This window comes from Abrus precatorius, unplaced genomic scaffold (genome assembly GCF_003935025.1).
Source record: "Abrus precatorius isolate BTA unplaced genomic scaffold, Abrus_2018 Scaffold9, whole genome shotgun sequence".
Taxonomy (NCBI): domain Eukaryota; kingdom Viridiplantae; phylum Streptophyta; class Magnoliopsida; order Fabales; family Fabaceae; genus Abrus; species Abrus precatorius.
In genome coordinates this window covers 32,115,224-32,132,843 of record NW_020874439.1, presented here as the reverse complement: position 1 = coordinate 32,132,843, position 17,620 = coordinate 32,115,224, and the positions used below count along the sequence as shown (strand labels likewise).

Here is a 17,620-nt window from a genome sequence, read left to right as displayed (position 1 = left end):
TGTAATATAAGAGCTGCAAAAGAAACTTGCCTCGTTATTGTTGGTGCGGTAGAAAGCAGCTACTAGTCAAGAAGCGGGAATACATGCGTTCTAAGAACAAATGTCATTATGATTGAGAAGGGCTATAAGACGAAAATGAAGGAGCTGATAGCCGTATTATCATTATTGTTAAGTCTCTCTGATCTTTTGCTGCAACTTGTTCCATACTAACTTCAATGATTAACAAAAATTAATGTAAGCTAATAAAAGTTTTTGTTTTTAATCTTGTAATATTTAACAATGTATAGTGTCATCAATGAATTTTCAAAGCAATCCTAACATTTGATGATAATAAGACAAATATTAACTACTATGCTTAGTACATTGATAAAGAAATTAAAAGTGAGAAGTTCTCTTTAAACAGTATTTATCAAAACATTCTTACATGATTTTGAATACATTTTAGCATATTTTTTTCAAATAAAAATCTTTAAATTGATTTGTTTATCAATATCTTAAAAATACTAGTTAGTAATACCCTAATAGTAATAAAGAACTATTTAAAGTTGAGGATGAATAACTAAAAGTGATAAACCATTATTTTAAGAATATAAAAGTGTAAAATAAAAACTTACTATTGACAAATGTTTAAACCGAGGTTAATAAAATCATAATAAAAATGATAAATATATTTAATAAGATCATAAACCGTGGCACAAATCTAAGGATTGGAGGGATATACAAATGTGGATTCAGACAATGAACTGGGCCTGACATGAACCTTTTTAGACCCAACAAAGTTGAACGGATCAGAATTAGGACCTATCAATTTTGGAACAGCAAATCCGTTACCACTGATTAGGTTATATGGTCCCCAGAGAAACACTTGGCATTAAGCTAATAAATGAGTATAGAGGGACCATCTTTCATTTAATGAATTTGTAGGACTATGCTCCTCTCACGCCTGTTTTCCCGTTAGTGAACACTGTGGTCACCAGAGAAACTTCTCTATGTTTGTTGGTTTTCTAACATTGCATCAAATATTAGATGGACACCACTGTCCACTTAGTTTTCAAAAATTGGTCACTAAAAACTACGTTTAAATGCCCATAAGCTATTAGGGACCCCTTTTCTCCCAACAATATTAGAGTGTGTGAGTGGGATAATGAGAGTTCATTAGTATCATCATTGTGATGATTATTATTTTAAGATAAAATAATCAGTTAATCGTTGTGTAGATTTTTTTAGTTAATTAGACTTATTTTGTGTTTAAAGATAAAATTATTTTAGCAAACTCATTTTTCTTTTAAAGAGGAAGGAAGGTATGGAAATTTCCTTTCCTATGTTGATAAGTTAGGTCTCTATTTTCTTGAATTTGTGTAACTCCGTTGATAATAATAAATAATAAAAGTTTATACATAAATTTTTTTATAATAATCTTTAGAAAATATTAATTTTTTATTATATACTCTTGACTTTTAAAAAACTATTGTTATTTATTCTAAGGCAGTTGTTCACTTGTAGTAGTTGATTGATTATAGAAGTTGTTAATTTCTGAAACATTTGCTTGCAGGTAAAGGGAATATAATCTGACAAATCATACTCATACCCAACAATTTTGAATAACCCAAGACAAACTTGAGCTAAAAAAAATGAAAGTGTTCACCTAACATGTTTATATGGTACATTTTATTGGTTACTTGTAGCACTGTACATCTGTCAATAATATACAATAACTCCTTCGACTACGTCAAAGGATGTGCTACAAAAATGTTACGTATTTAGGATCGTAACTTTAGAAAGTTTATGTTATAGATTATGAATTAAATCATTTAATAATAACGTTACTTGATTATAATTATTATATTTTATTGATATATTATAAAATGACAAACTATAATTTATCTAATGATTATCAAATCGACTCAGTAAGTGCTACTGAATTAGAATCTTCTGATCATATTTGTTTTAATCATGCTGTGCTTTAAAAGAGAAAAATATAAATAAATTATAATAATGTTACCTTTATTCATGTAAACTTTGAACATTTTTATTTTGTGTTTTTTTTTCTCTTTGACTTTATACCTTTTATTAATATTGCCTCTTAAATACTTTTAAGGTTATCTATGTCAAACCTTTTTTTCTTCTGGTATCTTCATCAAATATTTCTAAATTTCTATTTTATCTAAACTCATTTAATTCCCTAATGTTATAGCAAATAAGAGGAATTGAGAAAAAAGATAAAATTGAAACTTTGTGTTCCTAAGCATACATAACAGCAGTTTCGATGAGCTCTATCTAACACCAATTAGCATTGAAAGAAGCTAATAGCCTATGGGCCACACAGAGGATCTGCATGATCGAGGAACAAAGGGAACATAATCAAACGTCACCCAATTTGAGATGGCAGAGTATGATAAAACTCGCCATCAACACTTCTTCAACTTTTGCTCGAACTTGAGGAACGATATTAATTAGCATATTGTAAAGTTCTTGATTCGAGAATAAAAAAGTTTTGAAATTTGTGAATCTTCCAACAAAGAGAGAAAAAAAATGTAAAAGAATAATGGACTATGTTGCAAATGATGGTATGCCTAATGGATTTGAATAAATAAAGGTGTTTGTTACTGTAATTCTAAATTGAATTGTTAATTGGGAGTTGCTATCTTGTAAAGTAGAAGATTCTTTGGTGTGGTTTAAGACAACAAAAACTTGCTTCACAATATAATGATTTATAATCTGTGAAGTTGCAGCCATTGTCGTCTATACATGCTTCTTGTAATCCTCTTTGTCTATTCTTTTGCTCTACGTGATAATTAGGCTGCTAATACTTTTTATTAATTAAAAATATATTCTTTTCATCAATTAAGGAAAAATGCTAACTCTTACAAGTTAAATTTTTTTATTATTATCTGAAATTTATAAACTAATATGATTAAGTTTCACCATCTATTAAAATTATATGTTGTTGATATTTCTTTTTATTGACCCGTTGAGTGACGTAACCTTTTCTGTAAGCAAATAAAATGAGATTAATGTTTTTAATAAATTATCATTATTCATTTAAAATGGAAAAGTATAAGTCATATCTTCTCAATCGAACACTGCGTATGTTCTTTTGTTATTTTTATTTTAGTAATCATCATTCGTCATTTTTTAAAGTGTATAGATTCTAAGTCAGAAAGAATATAATATAATAAAAATAATAAATATGAAAAGTAATGTGCAAGAAAAAATAATAAAAATATTGTTATTTTTCCGTTGCCAAAAAAAAGATAGGGTATGAATGTATGATTATGCAATCTGAACATCATTTTTCTTGAATGAAAAAAAACACCATTTTTCTTTCTCATTAACCCTGTTAATTTTATTGTGCATGTACGTAAAAATATGTAATCATGTATAGGGATGCAAAAAAAATAGAGAGTAAAGGACCCTAATTACATAATACATGCATTCATTTCCTCCTAATTTTTCAAATGTTTAAAAAAACTTTTTTTAAAATTAATAAAACATGACTGTATATCATAAGTTTATATTAATAATAATAATATAAAAGAATATAATAATTAATATATTTCAAAATAAGTCTTTATTTTTTAATTTTTAAAAAAATAGTAGTAGTTCTTGTAAATAAGATAGAAAGTAATATTATTGTTATAGTAAGGTTAGAAAGAGAGATCAAATAGCTTAAACAAATTTAATAAAAACATATGCAAAATGTAGGTTAGTAATTAACAATAACATTATTCATATGCATGCGAATGGTTTATACAATTCGAATTTATAATCACGATGATATCTGGTGCCAGTATACACTTTCAAATATATCATCATGAGGTGTGATACCAGATCAATTAATATGCACATGAGCAAAAAAAAAAACCCACTTTCCTTTGAAGTTTGTCCCTGCTTTACATTTGAAGAGGCTCCAATTAATATAGGACCACGTTTAATGTTTTGGCACAAAAATGCATCAGAAGGATAGGCATCAATCATGGACAACATGCCACTCTATCATTAATATTTTTGCTAAATTACAAATTTATTGTCTCGAGGTTTATCAAAATAGGGAAAAAAAAATGTTCCATTAAAGAGCTTTCAAAGATGAGCAAACTGAATTGACCCTTATATTATGTAAATGTATATTATTTTCTTATTTTAAGGATACTTTCGTTTTAGAAGAATCTTATTATTAAATTCCAAATGTGGTAATAAACTACTATATCTTATCTCATTTTATTTTATCAACTAATAATGTCCTGACACCATTGAGTTATTTTTTAAAAGAGAATGAGAATATTGCGAGTATATATAAAAAGTTATGATAATGCAGTGAGAACCCTTAATTATTACTATAAAAATGACACAAAATATATGGCCCAAGCTTACGGGTAATCAATTTACGTGCATGTGCGTGACCAACCTATATGTGGTCACCACGTGATTTGAGGTATATTAAACTCTGAAGATTTGACTCAAATGTTTGATTTGAAAATTGTGGTAACTTATGAGAAAGTTCTCTCACACAGATCTGTGAAGGTTGGGATTCCTAAAATGGATCTTCGAGTTGAGGCAACTAGCATGTAATTAATAATCATAATTAACCATCACCTTCTTTCTGTCACATTTCAATAGTTTAGTATCTTTGTACACCATCATCTATCTACACACTAATATGATATAGTATGCTTCTAAAATATTTTACTTGTTTATTATCAGTTGATTCAAGCAAAAATTCTCTGTCGAACTGAGAGAATCAATATTTTTATATAGAATAAAATTAGTACAAAAATAAAGAATCAAACTTAAGTTATATATATATATATATATTTGCAATGTCATTGTAAGAAATGAGAAGCCCAAAGGAAAAAGAAAATCTAGTTGAAAAGAAATATAACCCCTCCACTATAATTTCAATTATTTGTCGATTTATCATATTTGAAAAAAGTTATATTATATTTAATTTAATAAAAGATGAAATTTTAAAAAATAGACTTTTTTTACTAGTCATTTCGTATAAATTACTTAATTTTTTTAAAAATCTATTTAATTAAAATAAAATTGTATGATGAATGATTAATTTTATCAAATATTTTAAATTCAATAAATTAGTTGAACAATTTTTCACACTAACTTAAGAGTTAGGCTTTCAAATTTTCATTGACCTGTCAGCTAATGTGTTAAATAGACCCATAATCCCAAGAAAAGAGTAATTTAGTCTGATATTTAAAAAAAAAAAAATTCCTTAATTTTTATATATACAACACACTCTAGATCAAATTAATGACAATTACAATTAGCACTTAGGTTGGGTATTTTTTCTATTAATATTGTGCGTGGCACAAAATTGTCCCTTTATATAATAAGTAACAGATTTTTAATTTTTTCATATATTATGTAATTTATTCTTTTCCTGTCCTGTACGTCTCAATTTTTAAAAAGTCATACATGAAATAATATATTTTATACTATTCAATCCTTTATTATTTTTTTAACTAATCAAACTCATCTTAAACACTTAACCTCAGGAAAATTGCAAAGATTCTACAATATGCTATTTATGCTGAGCTTTTACAGAAAAATAAAAAGTGAGTGTGTTTCTATTATTTTATATAAAGTCAACTATAATTAAATATGTGGTCCCTCTTATATTGTTTCGTATAAAAATTTAGGGTCAGCTATGCGATAAGGTTCTATAAATCAAGTACACATCTTTTTGTAAATTATCAAAATTTTAAAACTTCTCCACATTCCATCACTAATATAAGTAAAGGTATTATAAAAATATATCTTTTCACTTTTTTTTCCATAGCTCTTTTAAATTCCTCACTCTTATGATTGCGATGAAACATTGAAATTTTGGATCATGAGCTCCACCCAAAACTGGTGACCACCAATTACAAGAGCCGAGTCATAAAATTGTAATAATGCACTTTTTGGCCAAAGTTGAGACATCATGATATATAGAGTTGAAGCTTCACATTCAATAGATTTCTTGTTTAGTGACTGGGTAGTTCCATAGTTCACCTCATTCATAATTTGAAACAAAATTACCTCAAATTTACGGTTGTTATGTGTATTCCATCATCATTGTTGCTTGCCCTTAGAATACTTAATTAGCTAGAATATCTGTCTCTCCTCTGTACCATTCTATTTTATTTTATTTTTTCTGTTTTTTAATACCACACCTATTTTATTAATTCCTAGGTATTGGCTCTTTCTTTTCTCATTAAAGTCACAATGGGGTTTGTTTGGTTAACACATCTTATTCCATTGCAATATTTGTAAGCTGATTCGTGGGTATTCTTTGTCTTTTATCTTGGTTTTAATAGTCTATAACATAATTGAGTTTCATTTTTTTTCATACCCCATTTGTGTATTCTTTTATCTATGTCTTAGTTGGAATTTGTTTAAGAAGTTTCTATTTTATATTAAGGAGGAGATCCAGATCCAGCTAAAGTTAGAAGTGGTTGGAAAATAGAAAGTCAGAGTGGTTGGATGTGAATTTGCATGTCACACTCTCTCTCCTAAGATGTCATCAATATCATCATGAAATTAATTTATGCTTATGTTTCACTTACACTAACTCCCTTCAAAGGTAAATAATGCATTTGCATACTGTTAATATCACGCGGTTATATATATATATATATATATATATGATCATGACCTCCCTTTGACTATGAGTTTCCATCCACTCATGATTTTACCATATGTCATTTTCCTTTCTTTTTTTAATCCCTCTCTATTTGATTTATTTAACAAGAGATATATGTTAAACTTTGAAATGGATTTGGTAGAAGGTGCTAACTGATTTAGTTAAAAATTAAAAAATCTTTGACTTTGCTCATGGAATTCAAGATTGAATCCGATGCTAATATGTGATTGTGATGAAAGTTTTATATAATGAGTTAAGTTGATTTTATACGAAATAAAATTCGTTTTAGTTTATGATTGAACCCCACTAATCTTTCATAGTTTTTGGTTAAATTAGTTCAATGTTTCTTCTTCTTAGTTTCATTTATGACTTTAACTTTTGGTTTTAAGAAATTAGTGTTCTTCAATATATAGGCCATTTCTTTAGTTGAATACAGTGTACAATTTTGTTAATTAAATACATTTTTCTTCTTACAAAGGACTTGCTAGTATATCACTTAATATGTATAAAGTTTAATTAGTAATATTTAATTATTTGATTATTAATTATGTCACTAATATTCCGTACACTACAACTAGAGACAAAGTATGAGGAAAAGTAATTTCTAAGTTTTAAAAGCTTTTGCTTTCGTTTTCGATGGATTTTGTTTAAGTACGTACAGCGACATGGGAGCCATACAAACTATTTTTAATGTGTAATTTCAATTTGAATGGAGAGATTCCATTGACTTATTTCAGTCGAGACAAAGTAACCAAAAAAAGAATAAGCCAATTGGGTAATTTTGAATAAGATGCAGACTTGTTGATTTGATGTCTTCATGTGAAACTCAACCACAAAATACTTTAATTTAGATATATGTATAATCTTAGTAATAAAGAAGAGAAAATTTGTATTAGTTGGGCATATAAATAAGATCAGAGCTCTCCAAAATTATTAATATCATGGGTTGAGCTTTAAATTAATTAATCTAGTTTAATTTATTCTTATAGTGGGTTAAGAAAAATTTGGTTCGATTTAATTTATTAATTTAGTGGGTTGACTCATTAAAAAGTAAATAATATTAAAACAATAGACAAATAAATTACATGTATATAAAAGACCAAGAATTTAAAAGTTATTAAAAAAATTCATCGAATTTTATCATTATTATTTAACATTTAATATTATTAATTAAGTAGAAATTAAATTTTAATCAATTATCGAATAATAAACTTCACACTAAAATAATGTAAAAAAATAAGAAGATTGAGCCTGACTTACCACAAGTAGCTTGGTTGAATTCATTGATTGAGTGAGTTAGGTTATAATCTTTGAGTCTAATTTTTTTACAATAAAATTTTAAATATTAAAGCTTAAAAACAAAATAATGTTTTGTCTACTTAATCTCATGCAGTCCCAAAGCTTTGCTTTCCACCATTACGCAAAAATACAGTTCTTAGAAGCAGGTCAGAGAGTGTATTAGTAAATTCCTCTCTTTAAATGTTCTTAGAAAGAAAGAAAAATTCTATCTCAAATAGAGTTTTTCTCTTCACTTTAATTGTTGAATAGACTGTATTTGACAAGTTGTTTTAAATTTTAATTAATTTATAATATTTTGATTAACTTATAAATATATTATAAATTTATTTGATTAAGATAAAATGTTTAGTCAATAAATTTAAGTTATTAATATTAATTTATAGTATTTTAGTCAACTTACAAACTTAAGGCAGCATTTGAATTTGTACCTGATAATTTATTTATTGGTTATTTTTCCTTTAACGTTCTAAAAAAGTACTCTTATTTATTGCGTCATTTAATATTACACCAATTATTTTAATCTTTAATAAAATATTTAAGACAAAAATTATGAATTTTTTTGTAAAAAAATGATGGTTTAAATTTAACTTTAAAACTCAAACTATAATTATCAATAACCATTTTTTATCTATAAAATAAAATTATATATATTTACGTAAACGTATTTTTTTATCTTTTTTTTATATTTTTCATCTTGTTAAATAGTTGATTTTTTTAAATACTTTTACTTTTATAATTTAATTTAACCGTTTTTAATTAATATTTCAACTTTTTAGTTAACTTATTAATTATTTTTGTCAAACATAGTATTTTTTTTTTACGAAATATGACGATTTGAGTTTTTATTGTGGAGGAACTCACCATTTATAAAATAATTAATTTTATTTAATAAAAAAATTACTTCGTAATTATCCTCTTGTGATTATACCCTCCCTTATAAATTTTTTTTAATTCTATTCCAAGTTATAGTCACACATGAGATTAACATAATCAAGTGCACATTATGAAAGGTAGACAAAATATGACAAGGAGTGACCTTTTATTTTTCTTTTAAATCACATTTTCATTATTAGATAGAGATCCAAATATATGAAAAATGATATTACAATGCTAAACTTTATGAATTGAAAACATTAGGTGACAACACTACTTGCGTTTTATTCAATGGTGTATTTGTTTGCCCCTTATTTTTAAACTTATTTTATTTTAATCGTAAAAATGAAGTTTACTCTTTTGTGGGATCTTTCCAAAAAATGCAACTCATGTCAAATAGCATTGTTATTGTTATTTTTTATTTATTTGTTTTTTTTAAATTATACATAAAGAATTTTACTTAAAGCATGATGGACACAAAATATGTGAGCATGATTTGCATAATTTTCTTATGCACAACCAAGCAAACAAGACAGTAAATTTGGGACATATTAATGAGAATGGTATTTAAGTGTGTGATAGAACATAGTAAAGGCAAGCCTCAATCAAATGTGTTGGTGATCACTTGATGCATGTGATTTGGTGATAAATTTTTTTCTAGGATTCTAATAAAGGCATTCACTGCTTCTAGTTACCGGCCAAAAGTCATTAATTGAGAGTAGTTAAGGTGAAAAGGAAGATAGAAGAACATGAAAATGAAAGCAACGTTGAAAACTTTTTCATAGTTTCAAAAACTGACCTTTTTCCATCAAGAAAAACCCCACTTTATAAATTGTTCAAATAAATATTTTAAAATTTTCATTACATAAAATAGTACCCCAAAAAAATACCAACAAAGGAACAGTCCACATAAGATACTATATCAATAATTTATTAATACAAATTATACTTGATACGTGAAGCTAAAGTAAATGCCCACCTGAATTTACAAACTAATTCAAGGTTGTCTTTTCATAAGAGGAAATAATAGGGTAAATTAATGTTAAAAAAATAAGAAAAAACCAGAAAATCATAAAATAAAATTTATTTTTACACTACAGGTTTCCATAAATTTTTTGTCAAATTCTAATCAATATTCTTATAGTACTTATTAAAAATTTTAAAATAAATTTGTATTTAAATTATTAACAAGACTTTTTTTTTTAAAGCATAAAAGGAAAAAAAAAGTATGAGATAAAACTAATGTAGAATGTGGTAATTAATGAAGAGTAATAAAATAAAAAGTTATTACATAACTAATATAATTAATTATAAAATTACTTTTCCATGTTCCACTTTTTGATTTTATTCATTAAATATTTTCATGAAAACATAGATGTGATAGAAGACTTTTTCATCTTAGCCGTTTAAGGAGTCATCACAGATAATCATGGTACGTGTGCATTGTCCTCTCTCACTTTCATCTCCACTCTCTAACTTTCAGTTACAAATAAATAAAGTCTCAACCTTTCTCTCTCTCTCTCTCTCTCTCTCTCTCTCTCTCTCTCTGGGTCTGTGTTTGGTCATGAAAGATTAAGTGGGTTGAATTAAGGTTAGTGTCCATTCTGCATTGCATTGCTGTCATTTTATTCTCTAATCCTTTCCTCACTTTTTGTTTATTTCTTAATGTTTATTTATCTGCAAAACCAAAAAATGAAGTCACTTTCTTCAATCCTTTTTTCTTTTTTTAATTCCTTGTGAAGCTTCTCTCTTCTGTTCTCACTTCTCTCTACCTTAAAATGCTCCTTAATTTCAACAAAATTTCTTGCCTTTATGGGCTGCTAGTGCTGTGCTTACTCTTCCCAATGAAACCCAGTTTCAGATTTTGATATGAATGCTCCTACGAGTTGTTAGTAGCAATTACTCCAGAATCTGAAGCAGAAGCACCCCATCAAATTCTACTTTCTTTCTCCCAATGCTACTCGATATGGTGTTTCATCTCTGAATTCTGATACTAACACTGTTTCTGAGCTCTTCCATGCTTCTTTTCAGGTGATTGTTCAGTTGAAAGTTTGTCCTTTTTCTCTTTCTTCATGCATATTCAGTGGTACAGTGGTACTCTTAATTTAGCATGCAGATCTGGGTTCTTTTGAGGTTTTCGCAAGAGTGTTCTTCCACATTGGGGACTGGAATGTGATTCAAAAGCATGTTTTGGTTTATTGTTTATGCTAATTCTTATGTTCGGAATACTGGGGTTTTGGTTTTTGTTTAGGATCTGAAGGTACTTGTGGAGAAAGGTTTTGTTTTTCTTTTCAAAATGCAAATTTAGTTGTTGAACTACTCTTGCTGTTTCTGATCTTTTAAATTTCCTTCCTAATCCATTAAATGGGGTATGTTTTTTGAAGGACAATTAGGTTCCTTGTTCATTCATTTCTTTCAATGTAGAATTCCTCTTTCTTCTTGGGAAGCTAGAAAAAGGAAACACAGGAGGCAGGCTTGTGTTGGTTGGTGGTTGGCTAGAAAATTGTGTGCTTCAGAAAATAGAGTGCAAAAAATGTTAGTTCCAGTTACCAAACAGTTTATGAAGTTACCGCAGAACTAATGTTACAGTGAATGTTTCCTTTTCTTGGCTTCTCTCTCACTTTCCTCTTCTGCCAAATTGGAAATTCTTTTTGTTGTTCATGAGTCATACCCTTCTTTGGCAGCAGAAAAACTTCATTCTCTTTTTAACTTAATCTTTCTATGAGTTGTCTAGAAACATCTTATGTCTGCAAAATTATGAGGGGTTGGCTATTTTGATAAACCAAACATTGTTCCTTTCTTGCTTAACCAAACTTCATTGCCGATTATTCTTTGCAATTACTTAATTATTTAGGCATTGACAGGTTTAAAGTAACTGTTTTAATTGTGTGAAGTACCTTTTTTTTTTATATAATTGTCATTTAATATGTTTTCCTTTCCAGTGATTGAAAAAGATCTGGATGCAAGTATTTTTAGAAAATTCAATTTCATAATACCTTTTTTTAATTTCTTTTAATTTTGTAGCTTTTTGCCTTACATGCTGTAAACAGGGATTCTGACTCATGTAACATACAAGCTCCAAGTTATTGAGCTTAAATTGCTTTTTTTCTGCTGTAACTATACAAAGATTAAGCTAAAGTTAAGTATGCTTTAACCTTTTCAGCATGCTTCTGCTATTTTAGTGGATTTAATTGTTTAGAAAAGACATTCAAGTGTTCAATGTGATAAACTCTTGGAAATGAATATGCTCTTTCAATGATGGGAAGCTATTCCATTGTTATCTCTCTCTTGATAATAAAAATCTTACAAGTTGGTCAAAAAAGAGACTGCAAAATTTTACCCGTGGGCTTGCAATAGACTATCTGTTCCTCGGTTATACCTTATAACTATCATTTTCTGGAATGTTGTCATTACAATTCTACTACCTGGTTTTGTTGTTTAACTTGTTTACTTATTTTTGTTGCTGGATCCTAACTTTGATTTATGGTCATGATGCTAAACCAGGAAAATATGAAGGCTGGCAAAGTTCACTCCAAAATTAACTGTCAATATCTCATTCCTGACAGCAAACAGCTCTCCATGAAGCTCTATTCTATTCCAATGGCTCCTTTCCTTTTTGTCATAGTTATTCTTTTTCCTCTGGCTATTGCTGACCTGAATTCAGATAAGCAAGCCCTTCTTGATTTTGCTAACGCTGTCCCCCACCGTCGGAACCTGATGTGGAATCGATCCACCTCAATCTGTACATCTTGGACAGGCATCACATGCAATGAAAATGGAACTCGTGTTGTTTATGTCCGGCTCCCTGGAGTCGGACTAGTAGGCTCCATCCCATCCAATACACTTGGCAAGCTTGATGCCGTGAAAATTATTAGCCTTCGCTCAAACCGACTCAGAGGAAATCTTCCTGCTGACATTGCTTCTCTTCCTTCTCTCCAATATCTCTACCTCCAGCATAATAACCTTTCTGGTGATATACCTGCCTCATTGTCTCCAGAACTCGTTGTACTCGATTTGTCATATAATTCCTTCACTGGTGGCATTCCAAAGACATTTCAAAATTTTTCAGAATTAACTAGTTTGAATCTCCAGAACAACTCCCTATCTGGACAGATACCTAATCTCAATGTCAGTAACCTCAGGCTTTTGAATTTAAGCTACAACCATTTGAATGGCTCTATTCCCAAAGCTCTTCAGATTTTTCCGAATTCTTCCTTTGAAGGAAACTCTCTTCTATGTGGACCACCTCTAAAGCCATGCTCTGTGGTTCCCCCTACACCTTCTCCAGCTGTGACTCCAGCTCCATCATCACCTCCTGGAAGCTCAAAAAGCAAGTTGAGTAAGGTAGCTATCATTGCAATTGCTGTTGGAGGAGCTGTGGTGCTATTCTTTTTAGCTCTTGTTATTGTTGTTTGCTGTTTAAAGAAGGAAGATGACAGTGGCTCAAATGTAGTAAAAGGGAAGGGTCCTAGTGGTGGTAGGGGTGAGAAGCCAAAAGAAGAGTTTGGGAGTGGGGTACAAGAACCTGAGAAGAACAAGTTGGTTTTCTTTGAGGGTAGTTCTTATAATTTTGATCTTGAGGATTTGTTGAGGGCTTCAGCTGAAGTTCTGGGAAAGGGTAGTTATGGTACAGCATATAAGGCTATATTGGAGGAGTCAATGACTGTTGTGGTGAAAAGATTGAAAGAAGTTGTGGTAGGCAAGAAGGACTTTGAACAGCAGATGGAGATTATAGGAAGAGTTGGACAACACCCAAATGCCGTGCCACTTCGTGCTTACTATTACTCAAAAGATGAAAAGCTTTTGGTATATGACTATGTCCAAGGTGGCAATCTATACACGCTCTTGCATGGTATGAATTCTTTTTCCTTAGGTTTGGTTAAATCTTCTAAAATCAAACTTTTTTTCTTTTATTCCTTGTATGGTCTTGTTTTATTTGTTTTCATATCATTCAAATATTTGAAGTCATTTTGGATAATTTTATTTTCTAACCACATTTGTAATTCACCATGTTCTAGTATCTACCAAATCCAACTAAAACTTTTCACTTTTACCTTAAGTTGAATCTCAATTTCATTACAGGTAGCAGGACAGGTGGAAGAACTCCATTTGATTGGGACTCTCGAATTAAAATATCCCTTGGAACTGCCAAAGGACTAGCCCACATTCATTCTGTTGGTGGTCCAAAGTTCACACATGGAAATATAAAGTCCTCAAATGTCCTCATCAACCAAGATAATGATGGCTGCATCTCTGACTTTGGCCTGACCCCTCTCATGAATGTACCAGCAACCCCTTCTAGAGCTGCAGGTTATCGTGCTCCTGAGGTCATTGAAACGCGTAAACACTCTCATAAATCCGATGTGTACAGCTTTGGTGTCCTCCTTCTTGAGATGCTCACAGGGAAGGCTCCTCTTCAATCTCCAGGACGCGATGATATGGTTGATCTCCCAAGGTGGGTTCAGTCTGTTGTTAGGGAAGAGTGGACAGCTGAAGTTTTTGATGTGGAGCTAATGAGGTACCAAAACATTGAAGAAGAAATGGTGCAAATGTTGCAAATTGCCATGGCCTGCGTGGCAAAGATGCCAGATATGAGACCTAGCATGGATGAAGTAGTGCGAATGATCGAAGAGATTCGGCAATCCGACTTGGAGAACCGACCATCTTCTGAAGAGAATAAATCTAAGGACTCAAATGTTCAGACTCCATAGATTAACTAGCATTTTGCTTAACCAGGAAGCAACAATAAATGGTATATAATGGTGCATTCTTAGTCGAGTTTTCTCAAGCTGTATTCAAACCTTTCTTTCCAATTGTTTAATATCTCTCATAGATGTTGTTCCATGAGTTATTTTCTCCTATAGGTAGATTGCTTTTATGAATTCTTATGTATTAACAACATGATTCAATTAATGATCTTCATTCAAGCTCATTTTGTCCCGTGAAATTGTTTTTGTGCTATTTTTAACACCATATGCGTATTATTTCACCTTATGAATAATGTTACCTTGAGTCATGTTCAAATATTTTGTGTTATACAGGTTTTGACTCGTGAAGCGCTCTCATTTCATCGTGAGTCAGCGTGTTGAGTTAAAAGAATGAGTTGAATGTGAGCTGTTTACAAGTGCATGATCTCATTTTCACCCAGTATTCTAACTTAATTTGTAAATTTTCTTTATGATATAATCTCTCCAAAGGTTTGTGTTAAAACAAAATCAAAGCACCTATCTAAACGAAATGATGCTTTCAATATGTATTTAAGTCATTTTTAATATGCAAGATTTTAAGTAATGATAAAAAAAAAAAAAAATCTAATGAAAGATTCTAATATGTATTTAAGTCCTCAAATGATAAAACTTTTTTTGGTCTTTTATCTTATTTTTTGGCTTAAAGGTTTTTTTTTTGCTTTAACCCAACCCTAATGTCATATTAAAATATAAATGTGGATTTGTTTTAAGATAGTGAGTGACTTATTTATTTAAAATGTTAAAATTCGTGGGTTTTTTTTTTTTAACTAATTATTGATCTTATTATCTAACAAATTCTCCTTTTATCCTCCTGTATGATTCTCGAAGTTAGGTGCCTCTAATCATATTATGGATACTTTGTCAATCTTGAATTGCCAGGTTACCACCGATGAGTTCATGGTTGCAAAACTTAAGGGTCTTCCATTTACACAAATAGATTCCACTACCATTCTTACTTCCTTTTACCCTCTTCACCTTTCTTCTGCTTTTAATATCCCATGTTTACTTAAAATCTTATATTCTTTCTCTCAACTTTTGTTAAATTCTTTACTTGACATTTTGAGGTAAAGACTTTGAACAAAATCATTTATTTCAATACTTTCCTATTGAAGGACTTTGTCTTTTTTTATGTACAATAAGCATTAGAAAAGGTTTGGCATTTCTAATGGCCAGCCAACTCTATCAAATCATTTATCCACACAAAGGTTAATTACTTAAAGACAGTTTCTTAGAATAAAAACATAAAACTTGGTAGATGTTGCAACCACTTCGATAATTTCTCCACCGTAAAAGATATCCTTTGTGCACAATGTAACAATGTAACTATGATTTTCTATTTAAAGTTCTGTTTAAGAAGATTGTCTATTTAAAGTCTGTTCAAATAGCATTTTGCTTTGTAATATACTATTAGTTAAATATTTACATTACACTATAAATATATTATATCTGAAATAGTAAGTATATATTCACAGATAAATGTCAACTATATGACTTGGCGAAACTACATGCCCCTTTAAGACCATTCTTGTCTCCATATATATATCCGCCAACCTTGATTTACCATATATAGATTTGTGCATTTGTGGTGAAAAAAACACTAAACCCTTGAAGTTAAAGAAAACCATCATACAAATAACCTATCTTTTAGCAAGGTTAATTATGTTAAACTAATTAACATTAGGCATAGGTGTGTTCCCCTTGAAGGTGGTCAATATATGGAGGAGCAACCACAAAGCAAGTCGGCGTTGGTGAAGAATCTGTCCACCGGCAGTTTCCGGAATCCGAGCCGCCGCGTGGCCTTAGAAATGCCCACCCACCACCGCACTTGCTCTAGCCCTAGCGACATCAATTCCTCCATTGACCACCTTGACAAGAGACGTTGCCATCCATGTTGTTTTGGATGTTGTGCATGGACATGTGTTGTTGTGTTCGTCTTAATCATTGCTTTTCTCTTTGTTGGAATCGCCTATGTGGGTTTCCTCAAATCAGGAATGCCAGAAGTTAACGTGAGAATGTTCAACATAACCAAGTTACAAGTTGATAATAACACACAAAAGATGGATGCAATTATAAACCTAGTACTAAAGGTTTCTAACAAGAATGAGAAGCTTAAGCTTTTTTATAGCCCTCTTTCTGTTGATGTCGCAAGTGATGATGTGCCATTGGGAAAGACCAAAGTCCATGGATTTTCTCAAATGCCTATGAATGACACCAATTTGAATATGACTATGGTATTGGAAAATGCTGATGTTAACACGTATGCTGTGGATGATTTGAAATCAGACATCAAAGCCTATGAGATGGTGTTTGATGTGTATGTCAATGGGAAAATTGGTTTTCAGGTTGGAAGTTGGCATATGAGTAAAGTCCCATTTCTAGTATCTTGTCATCAAATCAAGCGCATGGATGTGGATTTTGGAAGAAGGCCTCCATGTAATGTTAAGATGTTTGCTATCAGGTAAAATTAACTAGATATATATTGCTAATGTTATGCCATTTTGGATTGCATAAATTTTGGTGATTAATTGATAGACATTTGTTTGAATTTGAGAGATTTGTATATCTAGTTTGATGAAACTTGAAACTTGAGCAAGGAATAAGGTTGGCCAGGGTCTGATTTTCAGGTAGAGATATGTTCAAATTGTGGTTGACTCCCAGTGCAACCAAAAGAGAAAAAAAAACAAAGGCATGCATAACAGAAAATGAAATTATACATATGAGGGTGTTTCTTAAGTTGAAAACTGAAAAAAAAAAATTGTCACAGAATTTGTAGGAAAAATATCCTGAACAACATAAATTTTTATCCGGTATATTGTGTCTGCAATGAAACGTGAACTTTTGTATCTAGATATATTCTATTTAGTGAATGATCTATTATGGATAATAAAAAATAAATAGTATTCGTTTCACATATATATTTAAACACTTTTTACATCTCTTATTGTAAGACGTGTTAAATCACCTCACACACACACACAAAAAAGACACTAATGATTTTCCTAAATGTTGATGTGTGAAATTTTGCTGCAGACCTTCAAAAAACTGAAGAAATCAATCACAA

General features: G+C 30.1%; 2 protein-coding genes across 3 annotated transcripts; both read left to right on the top strand.

Moving 5' to 3' along the window:
• Positions 1–10,557: 10,557 nt before the first annotated feature.
• LOC113850324 (probable inactive receptor kinase At5g58300) lies at positions 10,558–17,288 on the top strand. Of its 2 annotated transcripts, XM_027480821.1 has the most exons (3): positions 10,558–10,843; positions 12,317–13,664; positions 13,895–17,288. In XM_027480821.1, the coding sequence occupies exons 2-3, from the start codon at positions 12,323–12,325 to the stop codon at positions 14,521–14,523; spliced, it is 1,971 nt and encodes a 656-aa protein (XP_027336622.1). In that variant the 5' UTR covers positions 10,558–10,843; positions 12,317–12,322; the 3' UTR covers positions 14,524–17,288. The 2 variants fall into 2 exon arrangements, with proteins under 2 accessions (XP_027336622.1, XP_027336621.1); XM_027480820.1 differs by lacking the exon at positions 10,558–10,843 and having other exon boundaries at positions 11,851–13,664.
• On the top strand, positions 14,222–17,288 carry LOC113850326. Its single transcript, XM_027480822.1, has one exon. The coding sequence runs from the start codon at positions 16,275–16,277 to the stop codon at positions 17,019–17,021; it is 747 nt and encodes a 248-aa protein (XP_027336623.1). The 5' UTR covers positions 14,222–16,274; the 3' UTR covers positions 17,022–17,288.
• Positions 17,289–17,620: the final 332 nt, after the last annotated feature.

Excerpts from the sequence above, each read along its gene's own strand:
- LOC113850324 (XM_027480820.1), top strand. The coding sequence starts at position 12,296 with ATGGTCATGATGCTAAACCAGGAAAATATGAAGGCTGGCAAAGTTCAC. Across the intron at positions 13,665-13,894 it reads TCTATACACGCTCTTGCATG|GTAGCAGGACAGGTGGAAGA; the intron begins GTATGAATTCTT and ends ATTTCATTACAG.
- LOC113850326 (XM_027480822.1), top strand. The coding sequence starts at position 16,275 with ATGGAGGAGCAACCACAAAGCAAGTCGGCGTTGGTGAAGAATCTGTCC.